The sequence below is a fragment of the Lycium ferocissimum genome, chromosome 5, assembly GCF_029784015.1.
Source record: "Lycium ferocissimum isolate CSIRO_LF1 chromosome 5, AGI_CSIRO_Lferr_CH_V1, whole genome shotgun sequence".
Classification (NCBI taxonomy): domain Eukaryota; kingdom Viridiplantae; phylum Streptophyta; class Magnoliopsida; order Solanales; family Solanaceae; genus Lycium; species Lycium ferocissimum.
In genome coordinates this window covers 70,354,235-70,376,742 of record NC_081346.1, presented here as the reverse complement: position 1 = coordinate 70,376,742, position 22,508 = coordinate 70,354,235, and the positions used below count along the sequence as shown (strand labels likewise).

The 22,508-nt window shown below is 35.4% G+C and overlaps 3 protein-coding genes and 1 non-coding gene across 5 annotated transcripts; 2 read left to right on the top strand and 2 right to left on the bottom strand.

Annotated features, from left to right (window-relative positions):
- Positions 1 to 2,281: 2,281 nt before the first annotated feature.
- On the bottom strand, positions 2,282 to 3,880 carry LOC132057258 (protein OSB2, chloroplastic). The gene has a single exon (XM_059449768.1). It carries the CDS (start codon positions 3,720 to 3,722, stop codon positions 2,562 to 2,564), a length of 1,161 nt encoding a protein of 386 aa, XP_059305751.1. The 5' UTR covers positions 3,723 to 3,880; the 3' UTR covers positions 2,282 to 2,561.
- A 692-nt stretch (positions 3,881 to 4,572) lies between these two features.
- On the top strand, positions 4,573 to 4,644 carry TRNAQ-UUG (transfer RNA glutamine (anticodon UUG)). Its single transcript has one exon. It is a non-coding gene; the product is annotated as a tRNA-Gln (tRNA).
- A 441-nt stretch (positions 4,645 to 5,085) lies between these two features.
- LOC132057257 (DEAD-box ATP-dependent RNA helicase 57) lies at positions 5,086 to 10,903 on the bottom strand. Of its 2 annotated transcripts, none has more exons than XM_059449766.1 (13): positions 10,679 to 10,903; positions 10,352 to 10,399; positions 9,591 to 9,720; positions 9,347 to 9,471; positions 9,143 to 9,234; positions 8,263 to 8,359; positions 8,084 to 8,164; positions 7,768 to 8,000; positions 7,151 to 7,345; positions 6,909 to 6,999; positions 5,876 to 5,998; positions 5,620 to 5,770; positions 5,086 to 5,459 (listed from the first exon to the last, which is right to left on the bottom strand). In XM_059449766.1, exons 1-13 carry the CDS (start codon positions 10,757 to 10,759, stop codon positions 5,260 to 5,262), a joined length of 1,647 nt encoding a protein of 548 aa, XP_059305749.1. In that variant the 5' UTR covers positions 10,760 to 10,903; the 3' UTR covers positions 5,086 to 5,259. The 2 variants fall into 2 exon arrangements, with proteins under 2 accessions (XP_059305749.1, XP_059305750.1); XM_059449767.1 differs by having other exon boundaries at positions 9,347 to 9,465.
- Positions 10,904 to 13,977: 3,074 nt separating this feature from the next.
- LOC132057256 (lipid phosphate phosphatase gamma) lies at positions 13,978 to 20,085 on the top strand. The gene is made up of 2 exons (XM_059449765.1): positions 13,978 to 14,666; positions 20,008 to 20,085. Exon 1 carries the CDS (start codon positions 13,978 to 13,980, stop codon positions 14,647 to 14,649), a length of 672 nt encoding a protein of 223 aa, XP_059305748.1. The 3' UTR covers positions 14,650 to 14,666; positions 20,008 to 20,085.
- Positions 20,086 to 22,508: the final 2,423 nt, after the last annotated feature.

Here is a 22,508-nt window from a genome sequence, read left to right as displayed (position 1 = left end):
ATATACTAGTTAAGGATTGAGAACTTTGAACTACTTCCTTTATATGACTTGTGTAGAATATCAGCAAATAAGGTGGCAAGTCTTAATTCTTTTCAAAAATAAAATCTTATGTGTTGTGTATATTTAACTTATGTTCAAAATCCATACTGTAGCTTATTTTAGTTAATTGTTGATTGAAATGGAAATTCTCAATAATCTTGGCATTGACAGTCTACGTTATGCATTTTTTAAAGATCTTACACAGGTACGGAAACATTTTTGAAGACTATGAACAACATAATTGAAAATTACTCAACCACACATTCATTGAAGTCTTACAGAGTAAGACCTACACATGAGGTAGAACCGGTCAGCTCAGCATAAATGCCCAGTCGACTAGACTTAAACGTAAATGTAGCTGACTGGAACCATTCTGAAAATGTCTACCATCTAATCCTATCTTAAATCAGAAACAATTTCAAAATATATTCAGACGAGTCTAAAGTTTATACTCCACACCAACCACTCAGCACAATTTGCTTCTTTATCAAAATCAGCTGAAATCATCCTTCTATGTCCTTTGTTTTGTTTATCCACCACTTTGTATATTATACGTAAAAGGGAGGGTAGTAAGGTAAAGGGTTTCTGATACATCTGGAAAAATCGGAACCAAGACTCTTTTTCCATCCTATGTCATTCACCGATATTGATCGTTGATATTGTAAAAGTCATTTTCTTGCTTTTGTGCCAGCTCATGATCTAAATGAGTTGTACATACACCCTAGCAGTTAAGAAGCAACTGTCTTTTGTACAGATCGTGTATTAATCTACTATAACTATAGGGTACTCTCCTTTCGCGAATTAATACGTTTATTCGAGTGATCCACAAACGACGAAATCTCTCTTTTTCCTATCCCTATCCCTATCCCAATGAGCCAAAACTAAAGCTCTTCTTTTCTGTTGAGCAATAGTTCTCTATGTCTATGTTTTCCAGAACTCAAATTTATTCCTTGGAAATGATGAAATGAAAGGAAAAAAATCCTTTAATTATCATCTTTTGTTGAGTTTTAGTTCTTTAAGTCAAGAATTCTCTTATCAACTTGAAAAATCAGCTAGTGATGTTCCTTCATAACACTAGAGGGAAATTGATACCAACTCCGTCAATTATTGTGACAGTCATAACTTCCAAAACTTGCTGCACCTTTTGGACAAGGTGCAGACTTCAGTGTATGCTTGCTATAGCATAATGTCCCCAAAGGTTAGCCAACCAGATCATTACTTGACTATAAGCTCAAGCTGTTGTTGAGAAATTTAAAATGTCCCAACAAGTTAATTCACTTCAGAACTTATTGCTGAAACTGAGCCGATCAGTATGATTTACTCTACAGGCAGCTAGCCCAGATATGTGTGTGTGTGTGTGAGAGAGATATATATATTGATGAGAGAGGGTGCTTACACGGGACACCATCATCCATAGTATCAGACAGAGATCCATGATTCACTTCAGTCTTGTGGCAGAGCCTACAGAAGGCTTTGGGTAGCAGAGTGAGTCTTAGAACAACCTTCAACCCTCAGACTGATGGCCAGTCTAAAAGGACCATCCAGACATTGGAGACTATGCGGAAATAATCCCTTGATTTTCGAGGTTGTTAGGACAGACATCTACCCTTGGTGGAGTTCACCTGTAACTAGAGTTATCGGGCAAGAGCATAGATATGCCACCTTTTGAGGCACTCTGTGGACGCTAGTGCACGTCTCCCCTATGTCGGGATGAAGTAGGGGAGAGACAACAATCTATACATGGTGCAAATTTCTTTGGGCGATGCATTTTAACTTTGAACATTCTAACTGACTGCACACAAAAATGAAAGTGTGCATGTCTTCGTCACCCTATAACTCTATCCAAATCAAAATTTATGATCATTTTAAGTTTTACTAGCAAATAAACCAGTCATCACTTACATGCAGACTTCTAACAGTCCGAATTTTCCCAAAGCATCTGTCACTTGTTCTGTTCATAGTTTCAAGTAACGAAAGCTGTAAGGGTACGAAGATGCCAGGTAGCGGATAGGACAGACTAGTGATCTAAGACAGATATGCATATAATTATTACTAATAGTTTTCTCTAGACAACTGGTAAAAGTTCCGGACTAATGTGCTTAGATTGATATTCAAGTGAAAGTCAATTGTTTCACCTCCATTTCACTTTTCGCTAATTTTCAACATGCCATATTGTCTTACTAACATCTACCCAGAGAATTTGAGAAATAATGCATCCAGAAATTTGGCTTGGCCTCGGAGCTTATGTATGGAGAATCAACAAACAGCACTGCTATATTCAAAATGCTACTATCAAGATCTTCATATTCACCAAAATCACAACGAAAAGATGCATCGGAAAACAAAACTATCATCAGAAAGTGCTATAAGATGTACCATTATAGGGGAAAATAAGTGCTTCACAAGCATAACGATAATGTGCTTCCCTCCACCGTAATACTTCTCAAACTTTAGGTGGCCAGTATTTGACTACACTGAACAAAATTCACTGTCATAGCATCAAACTTATATGGAAACTCTTCCTAATGGAGTTGAATGTGCTGCTTGTCTGAAAAAGCAGCTCGTTGTTCTCGCAATGGTGGCAACCGTGACAAAACCCAATCTGGTGAGCTATCGACCCAAAGCCCTATACCAGTATTCTTGTGCTTAAAATCAGGTGCTTTCGGATTCAACTTATTAGCTCTATTGTCCCACCAATTATCAGGATTCTCCACCAAATCTTTCCAAGAATCAACTTCCTTCCCAACGCCTTTCGGTTTAGGAGCATAAACGTCGAATTCAAGTCCTTCGAGTCCCTCAAGAATCCACCTTGGAGCATTCTCAACCCACAGAGAAGTACTACTATCCTTCTTCTTGAAATCAGGATGCCTTGCTTTCACAATTCCATCTAACTTCGCCTTCCGACAATCCCACCATTCTTTCGGATTCTTTATAAGTTCCCTCCAATCGTCACCTCCAGTAACGCTCCCCTCCTTCAGTTTCCCCCCACCCAAGTTAACCGAATCATCATATTCTAAACCAGACAAGCTATCCTTCTGTTTGACCAAATAATCAGAATGCTGATTATTACTTTTCAGATAAACAGATTTCACACTCTCCTTTAGGTTTTTTCTTTTAAGACCCTGAACAAAGTTAACATTCTCAGCAACAATATGAAAACAAGACTGATATTCATCCATGAATTCACAAGACAATAATGGATCCATAGAGAACTTCCCAGAAACATAAACACAATCATTTTCCTTCACATGACAAGCGACAACATGAGCTAAATCACCAGTAAACACAACAGGAATCATTAAAACAGAGTTATCATCACTACTTTCATGTGCAACAACAGTACCAGCAGAATATTTCCCATCATTTGAAGCTTCAAACTTAACTGGGGTTTGCACAAAACCAACAAGATTAACTAAATTTGCAACTTTTGCTTGGTAAGGTATCTCACTTGGCTTTGGCCAAGAAGATACATTTGCTGCTTCATCAATCTCAATTCTTGGAGGGGTTAGCACATAAGATGAAGAGGGTTCTTGGGGTTTTGGGATTTTGGGTTTTCTTGATTTGGAGATTGTTGTAGAGGCAAATCTTGAAGATTGTTGGAGGGTAGTGAGGGTTTGGAATAAAAGTTGGCATTTTTTTGGGAATAAGGACTTGTTTGCTATTGATTTTGTTAAGAAATTCATGGATGAAACTTGGGTTTTAGAGAAATTTTGAATCTTTCGTATAAGCAAAGTGAATTGTTAGTTTTTTTTTTTTTTTTTTGGAGATGGAAATGATTTGGAGGAAGAAGCAGAAGGGTTTTGTGGTGGCACTGGGGTTTAATGTTTTAGTTCCAGTTACTTAGATGGTTTGCTGATTTTAGGAGGCCTCCCTCAACTTGTGTATAATTACAATACTCTTCTCTTTTTTCTTTTTCTGTATTTCTTTTTTAGTTCTCTTGAACTGAGATTCTTTCGGAACTGATCTTTTTTGGAACCAATCTTTCAAGGTAAGAGTAAGAGCCCGTTTGGATTGACTTATAGATTCTTATGTTGTTTTTTTTTTTAAATTTGGGTACAACAAATTTTAAAGTCATTTGTGCATAAAATAAGCCTAAAAAATAATTGGATCCGTTCGACTGAACTATCTAAAACGAAATTATATAAGCCAAAAAAAATAAGTTAGCTACCCAACTTTTTTTTTTTGGCTTATAAGCTCGTTTCCACTTAAATTTTATTTTAAGCCCCTCCAAACAGGCTCTAAGGTCTGCATACATATCCTTCCCAGATCTCATATTATGGGATTCCACTGGATATGCTGTTTTTGTTGTTATTTGTTTTTTTGTACTGCTTTGAATTGCTAGTTCTTATGTTGAGGGTCTACCGAAAACAACTTCTCTACCTCCCAATTTAGGAGTAAGGTGAGCATACACTCTATCCTTCCCAAATCCCACTCTGTGGTATTTTACAGGGTATGTTGTTGTAGTCTTCTCTTCCCTTTTTCTTGGTTATTCCAATAATTGTATGTAAACAAGAGATCAACATACCACAGTGAGGTTCTATGGTGTAGTGGTTAGCACTCTGGACTTTGAATCCAGCGACCTGGGTTCGACTCCCGGTAGGACCTTTTGAAATTGAAAGGGATTTTTGAAGCAATGTTAAAGTTATAGTCTCCATATATATGTTTGCTCTCAGTCATGCTACTTCATCTTTTTGTTTAAGATGAAAGACACAATACAACTTTTGTAGTTCAAGTGGAGAAGAAATTAATTAATTGTCCTTTAGGTTTGAGAAAAAAAATTGTGTAAGTTTTACGACAACGTACCCAGTGTAATCCCACACAAAACGTCCGGTGGAAGTTTTACACTCGGGAAAAAAAGAAATTTGTTAATGGTAAAGATTTAAAAAGTTTCACTTGAAATGCACCTTCAAATCACAACTCAAAAAAGAATTCTTTTGTAAGTTTTGCTTGAAAAAGCTTAAACAAACATGAACACCAAAACTCCAAAAAATTATTTGCAAGTGAAGTTGAAAAACTCCACAAATTAACTTGAAGGAACTCCATAACTTTTAACTTTTAAGTCTAAAAAGACGGCATTCATTTCTCTAGCATTTAAGTGAAGATGTCACAAGAAAGACCATTCCAAGTTCATACATAACATAAATTACAAAAAGAATCATACATCAAAATTGTAAAATGGTTAAAAACTTGATATAATGCTCAAAACTGGAAGCCTGTGTTTCATACGTCTGGCTGAGTTGAAATAGTTTCTCTTCGCGGCCTGTGTTTCCTCCACTTTTTCTTGGTCAGAGACATGATCCACTCTGGAACCTCCCCACCAGAAGAAGTAATAACATTTGCTATGTTCCTCAAAAACGGAATATCTGCTTCCGTATAAAGTGTTATCGCCTCCCCACTCCTTCCTGCTCTGCCAGATCGTCCTATTTACAAAATCACCGTGCAGGTTTCAGTGAACAGTAGAACCTCTTATAATCACTGTACGACTATGACTTAAACCATGCTAAAAATGTTTTGGGAAGTCGCGAACTTATGAATCACTGGATAAGGTTGTAAATGTTAAATTTGTGGTTAGATATTTACCAATTCTGTGAATGTATGCTGCAGCAGAGTCTGGGAAATCATAGTTTATCACACAGTTGACGCCTTTGAAATCCATTCCCCGGGCAACAACATCAGTGGCAATTAAAACCCATGTTTTTCCAGCTCTAAAGTTATCAACGGCGTTTTCTCTCTGCATTAAAATTAAAGTGTAAGTAGGAATGGAAAGAAGTGTTCTATACAGCAGGATACAATTTAATCAGCCAATACGAAAATACAGGAGCCATGCCAAAATTACCTGTATCTGAGATAGGTCTGAATGGATAACATCAGGTCGAATATCTTCCAATTTTAGCTCGTCATATAGCTCCTTTGCGCGCTCCTTGTTTTGAACGAATAATAGCACTGGCGGGTTCAAACTCTACAAATATTATAAATCAGAGAGGCTGAGTTTGGTATACGTTATCAGTTTAACAAATCATTGTAGATATTAATATAGATCAGCTTAACAAAATAGCTAAAAGATAAATACCTAAATTAGGACAGGTGATAGGATTTTCCAAAATGATCACTATGATAAACGTAGCCGTGAAAAAGCCAGCGAGTGGCATTAAAAATAATGTGATTGGAAGGAAGCAAAAATAGAAATATTGCATTGGAATTGTCCGTTGAGGGCTGATGTTGACAGTTTGTACACAAGTCTAACAAACTTCTCTTCTTTTTTAGGTTTTTGGACAACATTTAGCATAAAATGTCATATAGACAACTGGATGAACTTTGTAGCAAGCAACACATGTTTTATACGGTCACTTAATTCCTTTAAAAGGTAGTAATACCCCTTTGCCTATCAAAAGAAAAAGGATGATTCATTAAAGTAACAGTACGTAGTGACAAAATGGCAATTCTAGAGGACAGGAGTTTCATATAGAATGGAAAAAAAAATATAGATGCACGACTCAAACGTTGAAATCCCTCTCAGCAAAACAATGGTCCAAATCATCAAATCAAGGGGTATCAACTAGTGTCCAATTTTTTGGAATATAAAAAACAAATAAGCAGAAAAATAAAATCGCGAACAATTGACAGGCACATACGACATCTGAGGGGGTGGAAAAAATGCAGGAAATAGCACAAAAGCACCGTCTCAATATGCAAGAGTGCTTTAAAAGTAAAAGTTTCACAGCAAATGTGCAATAACTAGAATCCATATGAAATCTCTCATGTAAACATTGTTGTTCAAGGGTTTTTTGAGGATGAGTAAAGCTGTTTGCAAGCAGAGTCCAATCACTCCAAAAAACGACTGATGACTAAGAAACATGAGGGAACCATACCTCTGCAAAGCTTTGACGAAGAGCCAGAAGTTTCCCTTCTTCACTCCCTACATATACCAATTTTTGCTTTATTGTTTCAGAAGCTGAATTTCTGCAGAAATGCGACAGCAGCTAAGTAAGCATTCACCAAGATGGAGAGACATAAATAGGTGAGAAAGGAAGATGCAGACAAACTTTCTTCTCCTTCACCAAGAAACAACGGGAAAAAAGAGTGTAACAGCCAAAGGCCTATTAGCACTTACTTCCTACCAATAATAACTCGAACAGCATCATGCATAATTGTGCGTGCTCGTTCTTCAACTATGTCAGGTAAAGTAGCACTGAACAATGACCGAAGAATTGAAGGATTTGTGCATGCCTTTACCACAAAATCAACCTGCTCTAGCATGCCAGGCTCGAAAAGCTTATCAGATTCATCTAAGACAAGAAATTCAACCCTGCACCCAAAAGGAGTTAGTGAAAAAGCATGCTAATGCTGATTCAAAATGGAAACATTTTGCACCAAATTCCAAATAGTAACATTTTCTAGGTTTACACAGAATAAAAGCCAAGGCATACACTCCTCTATATCGAACTCAGCCTGCAACATAATTAAATCTCAATGTGATTCTGAAAATAAAAGAAGTATTACAAAGAGATTTTTTTAAATCCTTGCATCTCTACACTAGACCCTTAAATTCACCAGATGTTTTTATCAGACTTACTGTACGAATTATGCAATCGTCCTGGGATCTACTGTATCATCGCCTCATAAACTCTAATTTAACAAGACCACACTGATTTAATATCAACAAGGTTGAAAGTTGAAATGCCCACACTAGCACCTGAGAGTTTGAACCCTAGAAAATGAGGAACATACCTACTTAAATCAAGCTTTCCTTTGCGGGTAGCAAACTTTAGGCGCAATGGTGTCGAGATGAGTACATCACATCGCAGTTTAGAAAAGTCCCCACTTTTCGCGAGCTGTTTAGTCATCAACCTGATGTAGAACTTCTTCCCTTTGGCTAACTTTCTGCATTCTCTTGTTGTCTGAGAAGCTAACTCTCTTGTAGGGGAAAGAATTACAGCTCGGACACCATCCTTTGAAGTATGCTGATCAAGAATGATGGCTGTCAGATGTCGTCTAACAACTTCTCATAAAAATGAAAACTATCAAACATAACAATCCAATATACCTTGAGTTTCATAAGTATAGGAAAGACAAAAGCAAATGTTTTCCCAGAACCAGTAGGTGCAGAAGCAAAGCATTCCCGTCCCTAATGATAGTCAAACATGATTAGAGGCTGTTAAAGGAAAAACAAGAAAGATAAATGTCTGTATATAAAACAGTGGCGGAATTCAAGGAAGATCATACAGATAAGAGGACTGGAATAGCCTGCCTTTGGATTGGCGTTGGTTCTTTAAATCCCAGTTCTGCCAGATTTCGTAATAGATATGATCGACATTTATATCTGTGAGACCATATACAAACAGACTGTTGGTGAACGCGAGGACAGAGGAAAAGTCAAGTGCAGACAACAATAAATAAACTGATAAATACAGAGAAAGCGATTTGCTTTTCACAACAACTTTGTACATTTCCAGTTATGTTCCATGAAAGGGAATATGACGTAAAGGAGGATACATGGAAAGGAGAGTTGGGGGAAAAGTAGTTTCAATGCACAATTGCAGAACTCTACCTCATTTACCATCAATGGCCTATCCCCAAAAAAGGCACAGTACAAAGGTAAAGATGACATGACGAAATAAGAGTAGCAGTTGAGAATTAAATCGTACAGAATCCTAGCCTATATGCTTCTTAAGCTGACCCTCATAAGTGATCCCTCTCCCCCAGTGATTATAAGAAATAAGAAATTGGAATGAATAAGGAAAAAGGATACCAAAACTGCAGGAGAAATAGCAAAATCTTTCATTAGCCTACTTATCTTCTGTGCTGGATCAATTCAAAAGAGCTTAAAGCATTCATCAACACTCTATCACAACCTACTCTTGCTTTAAACATTACAACAAAATGTGTAACTCACATAAAGTTGATTCAAGGAGACAGAGAAGGTGGCAAACAAAGTGAATGGACTAAGGCTTTGTTGGGTGTTTCACTAAATGTTTCGTCCTTGACATGATCGAAGTGTTCTATAAATAGATATCCTACTGTAAATAAGTAAACATCGTAAATACTTGTCCATGGTGAAGCATGAAACCATAGACTGAATTCAACAAAAAGCATGATAGAGTACCTTGATCTTAATTCCTCAAAACTGTGTAATGGCGAAGGGACATTACTCCCTGAAACATGAATGTTGTGCATCTTCCGAAAAATTGCATCCCTCTAAATCCACAAAATCATAGGGACAAAGAAATATCTACTCAGTAAAAGTTCATCAACAATTCATGAACACAGCAAAACAACTTACTGTCAACTGCTAGCAAATGAGACAAACCTCCAATTGTCGATAATATTCTTTCTTTCCCTCAACCAGTTCATTTATAGATTGGTCATTCTCTTCAGTGGCAGCTTCCTTTTTCAATTTTGAACTCTTGAAGACGGCAAATCCCTCCACTGAGTATAAAACCAATGCCATGAATAATGACAAAGGGCCGAAGCAGCAAGCTTTAGTACCCACTTTATACTTGGTACAAAGAAATAAATGAGAAGCTCAAACTAGACAGACAAAAGAAATTTACCAGAAACTGTTCCTTTCTCCTTCCTCTTCCTCTTCTTACCCACACTTTTATTTGTCTCGTCCTCCATTTCAGATTTTCCATTCTCGATGAACTCCGGTTTCTCTAATGAATTATCAATAGTTTCATGCTCCTAAGTGAAATATAAAGTCGAATCTTCATTTGCAAAAACATAACAGATGGACAATGCAATGACATACACACAATAAATCATTGAGCTTTTCGTCAATAAGATATAACTGAAGATTGAAACAACAAATATGCAAATGTTATATAGACGCAATTCGGAGGAACTCAGTTTTCCTCCGATTATTTTGTATTCCCTCTATCCCTTCTTTTCTCTTCCTATAACCGTGGTGTCCGGGCCAGCTTGCGCGCACCTCGACTAATTCCACGGGATACCTGCCACCTCCCACCAGCAAGCAAACAAGTGCCAGGTAACTCTGTCCACTAAGGCTTGGACAGATTGTCTCCGTTGGGATTTGAACCTGAGAACTCACGGTTCTCAACTCATTTCATTGACCACTAGGCCACGCCCTGTAATGCAAAGGCATAGGTAGCGAGTTTCGAACTAGGAACCTCAAACGTATAAAGTGAGGTTCAGGACCATCAAACCATACAGTGAGCTGTTTTATATAATACTATTACTATTTGGAGAATCAACCCTTTCTTTTGACTACAATTTCAAACATTTCCTAAATATTTTTAATTACAAAAAAAAAAAAATGTTTCTTGTGGTATAATTTATGTAAAATCAAAAATACCTCCTCAATCAATTGCAGTTTCTCAGCTGCATCACCTGTGTTTTTCCCCTACACATCAAATTACACAAAAATCAATAATTTTTACAATGTAAAATCAAACAAAACTCAAACCCCACAATTTTCAATACCATATTTCACTGAAATTTTGCATTTTTACTCTGTTATATGACGAAACTAAAAAAAGGGTCAAAGAAAAGAATAACTTTTGCAATATAAAATCAAACAAAAACTCAAACCCCACAATTTTAAATACCATATATTGCTGAAATTTTACTTTTTTACTATGTTATAAGATGAAACAAAAAAAGGGTCGAAGAAAAAAACTACCTTAAATCTGTCAAAATCTCTGGAAAACTTTTTACGGTTGAAAGAGATGCCACCAAACAAGAAAGATGCATCTTTTTCCATAACTATAAACCGCAATTGGAACTGAAGTTAACGAGGAGAAAAATTAGAGGGGCGTAGATGAATATATGGAAAGAATATTGGGGGCAAACCCTACAAGTTGTTTTGGCAGCTGAGAACTTGAGGACTGCAGGGTTTTAGAAGATGAAGTTTTAGATGCAAAACCCCTGCAAGAACTGTAGAAAAACAAAGGAAAAAAATGAGTGAGGGAATAATTTGAAATAAGGTAAAAGGGCTAAAATTACCCTCAAACTTTTTAAAATATTGATCACATTCATCCTCCAATAAGCTAATATTGGTCAAAATTATCCTATTGTTAACAAAAAATTAAAAATTACTCCAAACATAACGGATTCCACGATTCTCAGCTAAATTAGCTGATTTATTTTATTAACCGATAAACCCCTAACTCATTACACGTTTAACCCAATTTTTTAATTTAATGTGAAGAATAAAATGAGGTAACAATTTAAAATTGTTAACTTATGTACATAATAGACGTTTGTTTATACGAGAGGGAGACTAGTGCTACGTCCGGGGAAAGGAATGAATATCTTGCATCACTGATGTAGAGAAAATGAAAAATTAAGCAATTAAAAAAGTTAATGCATTGACGAGTCGTTGCTCTATGCAAATAGTTAATATTACTTGAGTTGTGACTTGTAGTAAAGAAAGGCTAGCCAGCTTTGTTCATAAAGCACGAAAAAGATTAGTAATAGGCAGGAATGTAGTAAGAAGGCCCATCCCAAGTGAAATAAATAACAATAACATTTAGTTGTCTTCAACTAGATAACAACATTGATTTGGGCAAAGAGTCACCCAATCATCATGGACAAAACTACCACTCTTTTCAATCAACCACTAGAGTTGGGGTTGATCTTTTTAATCAATCATAAAATAAACTTGTGTAAAGATAGTGAATGCCACAGTGTGTTTGCCTAATTGGTAGCAAGTAAAATAAAGAAGTTGTTTCTTGATTGCTCTACTAGGTAAATCGCCCATTATATATAGTTTCTATTGGACGGAGAAACTTTATTGAATTCGGTGTAGAAGATTCAAGCAAGGGATGTAGATTGAGTTCAAGTTTTGAATTAACAGGGGCCATGTGTAAGCACCGCGAGGCGTGAAACTATCTCGTATTAAACGAAACCAGTTTTACTTTTCATAACAAGTCAACCTATTCCTGAAATTGTGATAAATCTCGCTACCTCTTTAGTTATCGCCCCTTACTTGCTCATCCGCAATTCCTGTCACAATAAAGTCGTCCCAGAAATAAGGCGATAAGCAGGAAAAAGAAGAATGTTAAAGAAACCCTATCAGTACTTCCCTTAGTCTATCCATAGTTTCTTCTCCTTTTCCCTCAAAGGGCGCTATTTAATCAAAAAGTGTTTAATATAATATTTGGCTAAATATATTTAAAGTCTTTTAAAGTTGTTAGTAAATTTTATTTAGACACTCAAATTACGATATGTTCCAATTGAGCACTAGCAGAGGTGAATCTAGGATTTCTAGAACATGGGTTCACATCTAGGATTTCTAGAACATGGGTTCACCACTAAAAAAAAAGAAGGAAAAAATGTATTAAGTGGGATTTGATCCCTAGTCCTCTAGGTAAATAACTCAATCTTCAACCGAGTGCACCATTTAACCTTCTTGTAGCATGTGTTCAAGCAGTTCATATTATACCAATTTTAAAAAATAAATACATAAAATACCTAATTTTACAGAGAGACCGTGTGTTCACGTGATCCAAAATTACTACATAAAATCGCCCCTGAGCACCAGCATACACACTAAAAAATTTCTGTTAGATACTTTTTGTTCATTTTTTTTTTGTGCCCTATACATAAATACGTTAATCACTTAAAAAAATGTCACCTCCGTTGATTATACGTATTATCATCAATAAGCTGTAAAACCTAAGATATTTTCTAATTGAAGGTGATGTGTATAATTAAAGGAGATGACACATTTTATATGGTTAAATTAATTACATAATAGATGCTCGATAATGTGCGCAAAAGTTTTTCAAAAATTTGAACTGAACGTCTAATAGGAACATTTTATCAGTATTCAGGTGTTCAATTGAAACAAATCGTAATTTGAGTGTCTAAATGAAATTTGTTAGCAACTTTAAGGGGTTGTTAGGTAGCTTATTAGAGTTATGTAGGGATTAGTAATACAAATATTAGTTATGAGGAAATCTATGTGTTATTTTATGCAAGAATTAGTTTTGCAGGTTTAGTTATTCCACTTTTTAGCTTCCATAAAATAATAAATAGATTCCCACACCTTATACTTGTATTGGTTATGTAAATTCTAAATTACAAACCAAACAATGTATTATTTTTATACATAAATCACTTACCTCCTAACCAGCTACCAAACGTGATATTAACTATCCACGATTTGTTGCGATAACTTACCTCTAAATCAGCTACCACACGACCCCTAAGGTCTTCTTATGTTCAATCATATTTAATACTCTCATCGGAGTTACTCTCTCCATCTCAATTTATGTGGCACCATTTGACTTGGCACTAAGTTTAAGAAAAAAAGAAAGACTTTTGAAATTGTGGTCCAAAATAAGCCTTATATAAATTTGTGCCTGTAAATCATCCATAAAATTAAATTATTTCTAAATATAAAAATATAACATTTTTTTTTGGGACGGACCAGTACATGGTGGAATCATTATCTTTGAGCGGGGTTTAAAATATAAAAAAGTAAACATACGGTTTTTCAAGTTAGGCTTAACATCTACTATATATACATAAAAAATAATTTTAACCTTATAAAAATAATATTTTTTTCTATCGAGTGATTCGTATTTAATCTTTAGAACACTTGCATGCGCCTATCGATTTGATCAAAAGAAATGGTGACACATAAATTGGGAGAGGGAGTAGTTTACTATGTGTTATTTCAACTGATTTGCCACATTGTCCACAGATCTTCCACACGTGTTGTTAATACTTGGCTAGCTGACAAGCTCCGACTTCCTTCCAAGTCTTTCCCATATTTCCGGCCCCCTCTACAACTCATCCATTTTCTCCTCTCTACCTGCCCCCTTTTCCATTCTTGATTTCACTTCCACTTCTCAACAATCTCTCAAAAATTCTGTCCCAAAAATCCCCTGCAAGAAAGCAAAAGAAAAAAAAACAACAGTTTCTCAGTGTCTTCTTTACTTTTTCCCACATCACAGATCTGACCCATAAGCCATGTCTCAGCATCCATTGAAAGCAGTAACACTCACCCATGTTAGATACCAAAAAGGTGATCAATTAGGCCATTTTTTAGCATGGGTTTCATTAGTTCCTGTATTTATAAGTCTTGGTGGTTTCGTATCTCATTTTATTTTTCGTAGAGAACTTCAAGGTATGTTCTTTGCAATTGGACTTATTGTTTCTCAGTTCATTAATGAAATAATCAAGAAGTCAGTACAACAAGATAGACCTGAAACTTGTGCACTTCTTGAAATGTGTGATTCACATGGTTGGCCTTCAAGTCATTCACAATACATGTTCTTTTTTGCTATGTATTTTACTCTATTGAGTTATAGAAAATTGGGGTTGATTTGTAGAAATCAAATGTTGATTGCCATTCTTTTGGTTTGGCCTATGGCGATTTTGACAATGTATTCGAGGGTGTATTTGGGATATCATACTGTTGCACAGGTGTTTGCTGGTTCTGCTTTGGGAATTGTGCTTGGTGGGGGTTGGTTTTGGATTGTTAACAATGTGTTGAGTGGTTGTTTCCCTGCTATTGAAGAGAGTGCTCTTGGGAGGTTTTTTTATGTTAAGGATACTTCTCATATACCTAATGTTTTGAGATTTGAGTATGAGAATGCAAGGTCTGCAAGGAAACACCCGTCCTACAAGCGTGCTGATTGATTCCTCGTCGTTCATTGGTAAGAGAGTTTATATTCGTTTTCTTATTATGTTGATGATGTTGAATGAGCTTAAATGATGAAGTGTGGATTCCTATAGTCTGTTTGTGTTAGAGAACCCTCAGGGGTCGTTTGGTTGCTGGCTAGGAAGTGAATTATTCATATATTAAAATCAGCAGAACTAATATCATGTTTGGTAGCAGTTTATAATCTTGCATAACTAATATGTGTACTAAGTTATGAGAGAATCTATGTACTAATTATGCAGGGTAGAAGATGGAATATCTATTCCATGAATACCTAAACCATGCATAACTAAACCCTGCATAACTCTAACCAACAACCAAACGGCCCCGTAGTTTGTCTAAAAGTACGTATTATCATTTGAGTATCATAATGAAATGAGTCCAAGCGGAATGTATGTTGAGGATTCATATTATAGCAGACCCAATAAGTTCGGGCTTGACGCTAGTTGTTGTTATAGTTAAAATATAAATATGGTGGAAGTATGACTAGGTTTGTTTTGTGAATAAACTACAGGTACATTGTATTAGTTTAATTGCTGTCCTTGATATATTTGATGAAAGGATTTACTGCTTTTTGATTAATCTGTTTGGTGATATGACTATATACTTTATTCTTAGCATGATTGTTTGTTAAGTCCATCATTCAATGCGATAGCACAAAGTTTTATTCTTTTTTTAAGACCACAGGGTTTGCTATATTTTCCAGAATCTATTGTCATTATGCACATTTATTATTTGAAAGATTTGCATTTATGAAGAAAGCAGTCTGTCATACCCACTATTACTTTGTGTCCACCATTAATTGGTTACTCAAAGCAAGAACAAGTTGATACTAACGTCAGTCAATTCAGCAAACTGCCACACAAAAGCCAAAATGTTTGGAGTGTAAAGGGTCAGTAACACACTATCATGCTGGCATTTATTCATCATGATAATTCTTTGCTATTTTTGTCTCCAAGTGTTGGTTTACGGATGGATAGTGCATAATAATGAAAATTCATGGTTAACTCAAAATATAATCGAGCTACCTTATTAACCAAATCTGTGAGAAGTTGATATTGATCTATCTTGGAATCATTTTGTTACTCCCTCGAATTGTAAGAAAATATTATGGCGGGTATGGTTGAATGAAGGGAAACTTGCCTTCTGATGTGTTGTTGGTAGTGTTAAGTTTGAGTGCAAATCTATTAAGTTCTAAGACTTCCAAGATGATCTTTGGTTGAGAAAAAGACTTAAAAGCTATATGAAGTGCCAAATAGAGGGAAAATTGATGAAGCCAACACTTATAAGTGAAGAGGTGAGTCAAGGCAGACAGAAAGACCATGATGATTTATTAATTTTAAATTTGATGGCAGTGGTATCCAGGCCAACTTACACGTACTCGATTGTTTTATTGGGTACCTAGTGCCTCCCACCAACATAGGTGCAAGTAACTTTGCCGTCCAAGACTTAAGCAGATGCAAAGAAATCATCTAGTTTTTTTGTGGATTTGAACCTGGGACTTCATGGTTCTCCTCCGACTTCATTGACCACTGGACCACACCTTTGGATGAACAAGAAAAGTTATTTATTATGTGTGAAGAACTGGAAGCTGAATCAGAAGGCCTATTGGGTACTTCTAAACGTATCTCTAGCAGACTAGTCATGTGTCGATTAGCATATACCTATTAGGATTATAAATCAATAAAATTGAACCCAGTAAATCACCACAGCCTCTTTCTGCTGCCTCCTTTATTCATCAATTGTGAAAGGGAATATTAAGAGAGCACAATTAATTATCACTGATAGAGCTGCAAGCATACCATGAAGCATAAATATTTTGAACTGACACGTCGAAAAATCAAGTTTCAGTGTGCTCTTTCCTCAAGGTCTTATTCAATTAGGAGCATCTTCTTTGGTATTATCGGTATGGACCCTTTACTTCCCTTTCTGTTCTGTCCTTAACTAAGTCACACTGACTCCAGTATGTGTAGGTTTTTGGAGACAGTTTTTCTCTTGGTATATCTCAATCCCATTTATCGCCTTTAATCACCAGATTGTCGCACCTACTTATCAGTGCATATTGAGGTCTACATAGGGTGTTACATGGATATACTTGCTTATATTTACTAGAATTCTGGCGAGCAAAAAAGATGCCTTCTATGGTTGAGTGAATGAGAAAGTTTAAACTAATGGGAGATATTGGACGAGCATAACCATTTCTAGTCTAATTTTAAAATCCAGTAGCTGCACAACTTACGTTTTTGCTACTAAACTAACCAGTGGGTTCATCATTTTTTAAGATTTGAAGTCTTACATTCTATCTATATTTCTGCACATTTTGGTTGTTAACCTTACATGCAAGTGACAACCGTTTGATCTTTTAAAATGCATGTTGATGTTTACTGCACTATCTTTCAATATACTTAATTGAGAAGGTTTACTTTACCAAGAGATGAAGATATATAAACTATGAAGATATATAAACTTAGTTGACAAGGTTTACCTTACCAGGTAATTAGAAATAAAAATATATGGGTATCCTGGAAAATCTTTTTAGGAACTTCTCCATGTTACATAGCTACAGTAGGAAAATAACTGATTTAGAGGCCTATAGGAGAACTGCATGCGGTACATGGTCAAGCCAAACCTATGCTTCAACAGTCAAAGCTTTCAACGGACCTTGGCTTTAACCGCAACATAGGGGCAGTGAGATGGGCCTATAGGTAAGTTGTGTGGTGTTGAAGGGAAATGCTCCCCTAAAGATTTCTATAGGAAGCTTACATGCACATCTAATTTATATACCTGAAATGAACTTTTTACCTTGCCTTACCAAAAAGTTCTCCTGGAAAGGCATTTAATTTGGTCTCTTTTAAATGCTTCGTGATGGCGGAGGTTTCTAATAGTCCCTGAAACTACCAAAGACTCTTGGGTTTGTCTGAGACTAAGTTTTCTCTTTAAAGTCTCTCTGACAAACTTTTGTGCAAGAATTCCGTTTCCAAAGCATCTTACGAAAGAAAAGAGTGTGTTTGGTGGAGAACATTTCGGAAACTTTCTGCTAAGAGAATGTCTATAGCGAGGTAACTTTCTTTTTTGGATTTATCCAAAACATTTGTTTTTGGAGATTTCCTTTTAAAGCTGGCCTTCAGAGGAATTTGGACAAGTTCTAGCCTTGAAGTATAGTTTATAGTAAAATCAAATAGAGGAATTTGGACAAGTTCTAGCCTTGAAGTATAGTTTATAGTAAAATCAAATAGTTAGCAATTTGTGCGTGCCTGCAAACACTCTTGATCTGCTTAAGAGCTGGAACAGTTTGGGAGTAGTTTCAGTTAGACAGAAGAAATGGTGGAGATTGGTTCCTGCTTGTATTTGGTGGATAATTGGAAAGAGAGAAACTCTAGGGTTTTTGATGATAGGGGTAATCATGTGCAAGATATTAAGATGAAGTGTCTACTTTTGTTTCACTTTTGGTGTAAAGAATGGTACTTAGAGGAGGAGGTTTCCTTAATAGATTTTATAGGGCAATTGTAACTGTTTTTTAGGATTTTTGTTGGCTGTGGGGACTTCTCCTCTGTAGATATGGCTTCAGCACTGCCCTAGTGCTATCAATACCAATGTTAACAATTTTTTTTTTTTTTTTTTTTAAAATAGTTAGCAATTTGGGTATTCCTACAGAGTGATAAATGATTTACTGAAGTTGCGCACAACATAATAGTTAGCGATGCAGTGCCGGCCTTGTTCTAATTGCACAAATTTGTTTTTAATTTTGTCCAAAGTGATGTAGTTCATTCAACACTCATGTGGATAATATGCAAGGAGAGAAATTGAAGAGCATTTGATGGAGTAGAAAGTAACGTTGTACAAATTAGTTGATTCTACTTGTTTTTGGTATATTTTTGGAGCATATACGAGACCCAATTAGAATTGATGATTGGATGTTCTTTGTGAAGGACCATGTGTAAGGTTCTATACCTCTTTATGCACATTGTATGAGAGGATCTTTCTCATTACTTTAATAAAATTATTAAGATTTTGTGAGGTTGCGACATATAGCCTTTCTTCTAGAGGTTGGGGAGAGTATGAGGGGAAGGTGAGAGGTGCAATTCAGGGACTCTATATAGCATTATATACGAACGTGGGTGGAGGCATAGGTAAAAGGGCATTCATTAAATAATATTGTGGAAGATAAAGAGAGTGGATGAGACCGTGGTGAGGAGTTTTATAGCGAAGAAGTATGAGCGGAAGTTACAAGTTGTGAAGACGACACAATCGCTGGTCTCAACATTGTTGATGGAACATTGTCAGGAGTGACATTATTGAAGGTGGTAGAAGAATATTGAGATATGGAAAAGTTAGAGCAGGATGTCAATGCATCTTTATTGCACTTTTTATTTTTAATCAAGTAAAAGGTTTCATTGATAATAACAAGGCCAACTTGGCCATGTACAAAAAGTATACCAAAACCGGAGAGCCTATAAAATATGGTTCTCTCCAAAAGACACCCAATCCTCTAAACTAACAGGAACTGCATGGGTGCAAAAAGAAAATAAGAGATGGGTGACTACTCCTTAATTTAAAAGATGCATGGGTGCATCTTTATTGCACTTATTCTTAAGATTGGTGGAGCATCCTACATCTCGTGCTTCCATGACACGATGAAGGGAAAACATAGGTGAATATAGGAATAAAACAAAGTGTTACGCTTGATTTTAAAAGTGTAGAAAGGCATAAAATAATCATATTAAGTGTTCCTCATAAGTTGAGGAAATGGACCATTGTCTCTTTATATGTTTTTAGGCAACACCCTGCCTCATGAGTTAGCTTTTAGAGTTTATTTGGGGCCATTATTCACTTTCTTTTTTTGAAACTATAAAAATAAAAATAAAAAATAAAAAGATATACAAATCAATCCTTGCTCACCGGGGATTGGATGTTAAGTGTCCCACGGTGGTTGAGGGAATAGATGCTTCCTTATATATTCTTGGAAAATCCTCTACTCATAAGATAGCTTTGATGCAATATTTCTTATCGTAACAAATCAAATCAAATAACAGGATGTGATAACTGTATAGCGCAACATGAGATTAGACCGAGAGTTTTTTTTTTTTTTTAAATCATCGCTTTAAATTCATTTTGCTGGTTACAAGTGAAGTCTATTCTTAAATATGTTCCAGAATGAATGATTGTTAAGTTTGAGGAGGAAGGAGTGGAAAATTGTGATGGAACTTGTTAAAACATTACCCTTCCTTCTTGTACTAGGCGTAGAAATAGATATTAATACTTGTTCATGCTAATATTTCTATTTCATTACTCCAGACGAGTTTTTTTTTCATTTCTTTCTCCTTTGACTGTTGTAGATATTCCAACAGAGTGAAACTTGAGGTTGAAACAGCTTGACCAACTCGAACTTGATCGTTTGGAGGTTTATGCACTTCTTAGTCTTTGTTTATCATTACTTCCTTCACTGGTTTGGAATTGCCATTTATGTTTCAATGCTTGTAAATGGATCTAGAGGGAAAGAATAACAGGTAGTTAAAAGTTGTAGAGTACTTTACTCTTTGCAAGTCTTTTTTTTTATAACATTTCAAAAGTTTGGATGAGCTGCCTTTTGTTACTGATCATTTACCTTAGTAGTTGTGCTTATGGATTCTCATTTGGACCAATATTTGTATAAACTAAATTTTCTTCATGCTGAATTACATGCTGATATATCACCCTTACATATGTTTTGATATCATATACGGTGATGCAACTGTGTTTAAAATTTGACTTGGGAGCTGTATTTCTCATTTTGCAGGGAATTGCTTGCTTTGTCACGTTTTTCTTTTAATTTACTTGCATGTCTATCTTATAGTGACTACTTAGTTTTCCAAACTTGCACAATTCCTATTTGAACGTAAAGCAAAAATCCCAATGAGGCAATGACCATTAAAAAGGTGACAAGTGGGCAAATGGACATCTTTTGAACTGCTAATGAAGCTTTAGCCGGCATTTGAAAGTTTAATTAAAATTTAATAATTTCTTATTGCGGAAATATCATTTAGATGGTATATGGTTAGACTAAAACATGAAAATCATTGAAGTGGTGCAACTTGAAATTTAAGGACTCCAGAAAATGTTTCTGGAGTTAGAATTGACAGTTGACACGGTTCAAATTTTAGGATCATGAATTTTAACTTTTATCAGTTCGAACACTAGGAGCTTTTATTGAGTTTGGATCCTTTTATATAAAATCCAGGATTTTCAAGACGCAATCTTGGAGTTTCATTTATCAAAAATATATTTATAACAATGTTTATTGTAGCTCCAAACATTGTTCTTGAGTTTAAAAGAAATGATAGTGAAACAATCATTTTTACATTATGTTTCACTTATGAATTTATTATACCTATTTAATCATTATTTCACTCATGGTGCCTATTTCTAAGCTCTGGGAAAAACTTTTGAGTTTGAATTTTTATAAGTTTAAACGAATATTTTCGTCCTAGAACGTGTACTTTTCAATTTACATTTGATATGATAGCTAAATTTTAATTGTCTATTCAAAAATTGACCATTGCACTTAAATTTCGCCATCGAAAAGCGTCGTACTTGTCAAAGAACTCGAATGGATACAAACTATCTATGTTAATGAATTTGGAACAGAGCTCCAATTGTAGCAAATTAAATATAATGAGAAGAAATAGTTGCAGCATTTGCAATATGAGAATGAAGGTTTTTTCTGATAGAAAGAATAGACATGAAAGTAAATGTGAGGTTTGTCAAATATAAACAAAGAATATGGAAATGCATTTGAGTTTTCTCAATTGATTGTCCGTTACATAAGTTGATTTATGTTATCATGGTTTTTGATTGATATCACAATGCTATAGGAATTTGTACATTTTTTTCCTTGTCCGATGATTTTAACCACTGGTGTTAATAAGAGACCAAAAACACTTAGTTAAAAATATATTTTAAAAATTTAATATGCCCAAATGTATGCGCAGACATGCAGGATAAGAGATAACAATTTTGGAATAAAGTGCAAAATTATTGTATTTTATGCGTGGTTGGTGGGATAAGGGATAACAATGTGGGATTAACTATCCACCGCTAGTCCCATGAGATTTCCCAATACATGCTCTATGCTTGTTGATCCCATCTTTCATATCAAACGAGCCCTATGCTGATCTCTTTTTGGTCTTATCTTTAAAAAATAGTTACTCCTATTATTATGAAAATTTCAGGATAATGATTATTTTCTATTATAGAAATTAAAAAGTGGTAATGTGTGAGTTTTATTATAAACATGCAATTACAGTATATGCGATCTTTTTGGGAAAAAATTTGATCAAATGAGTTTAAATTTTATGCACGTTTAAGTTGTTCTTACATCATCATTTTTTTAGGACAAGGAAACCTGCATGCGCATGGGGTGTTAGTAACATGTAACTTGTATTATCTTTAAAATTACACATTTCACGTTCTAGTGAAGTTTGTAGGAAATATTAACACTATTAATCAGTAAAACAAACAAAATGATAGAATCAACTTATCATATTAACACTGCCCTTGAAAGCAATTTCGGCCCGGCTCCGATGTAAATTGTTAAGGCCGGTCACTCCCCAAGATTCCACAGCACTCCCAAACACTTGCACTAATGGCTGGAAGTTTGGAGTTTGTTCAAACCAATTGCCCAGAAAATAACACAAAAAAAGAAGAGGAGAAAAAAAAAATTCGTGTGCAAATAACCCACCAAAAAAGCTAATTTATATAGATTGGAAATCTGAAGGGTCAAAGATGATATAATTAGCAATTAACTCAGCCATTAAAGAGAAGTTAATGAGCCATTAATCAAGCTATTCAAATCAATAAT

Excerpts from the sequence above, each read along its gene's own strand:
- LOC132057257 (XM_059449766.1), bottom strand. The coding sequence starts at position 10,759 with ATGGAAAAAGATGCATCTTTCTTGTTTGGTGGCATCTCTTTCAACCGT. Across the intron at positions 9,721-10,351 it reads AACTGCAATTGATTGAGGAG|GAGCATGAAACTATTGATAA; the intron begins GTATTTTTGATT and ends TATTTCACTTAG. Across the intron at positions 5,771-5,875 it reads CAGACCTATCTCAGATACAG|AGAGAAAACGCCGTTGATAA; the intron begins GTAATTTTGGCA and ends ATTTTAATGCAG.
- LOC132057258 (XM_059449768.1), bottom strand. The coding sequence starts at position 3,722 with ATGAATTTCTTAACAAAATCAATAGCAAACAAGTCCTTATTCCCAAAA.
- LOC132057256 (XM_059449765.1), top strand. The coding sequence starts at position 13,978 with ATGTCTCAGCATCCATTGAAAGCAGTAACACTCACCCATGTTAGATAC.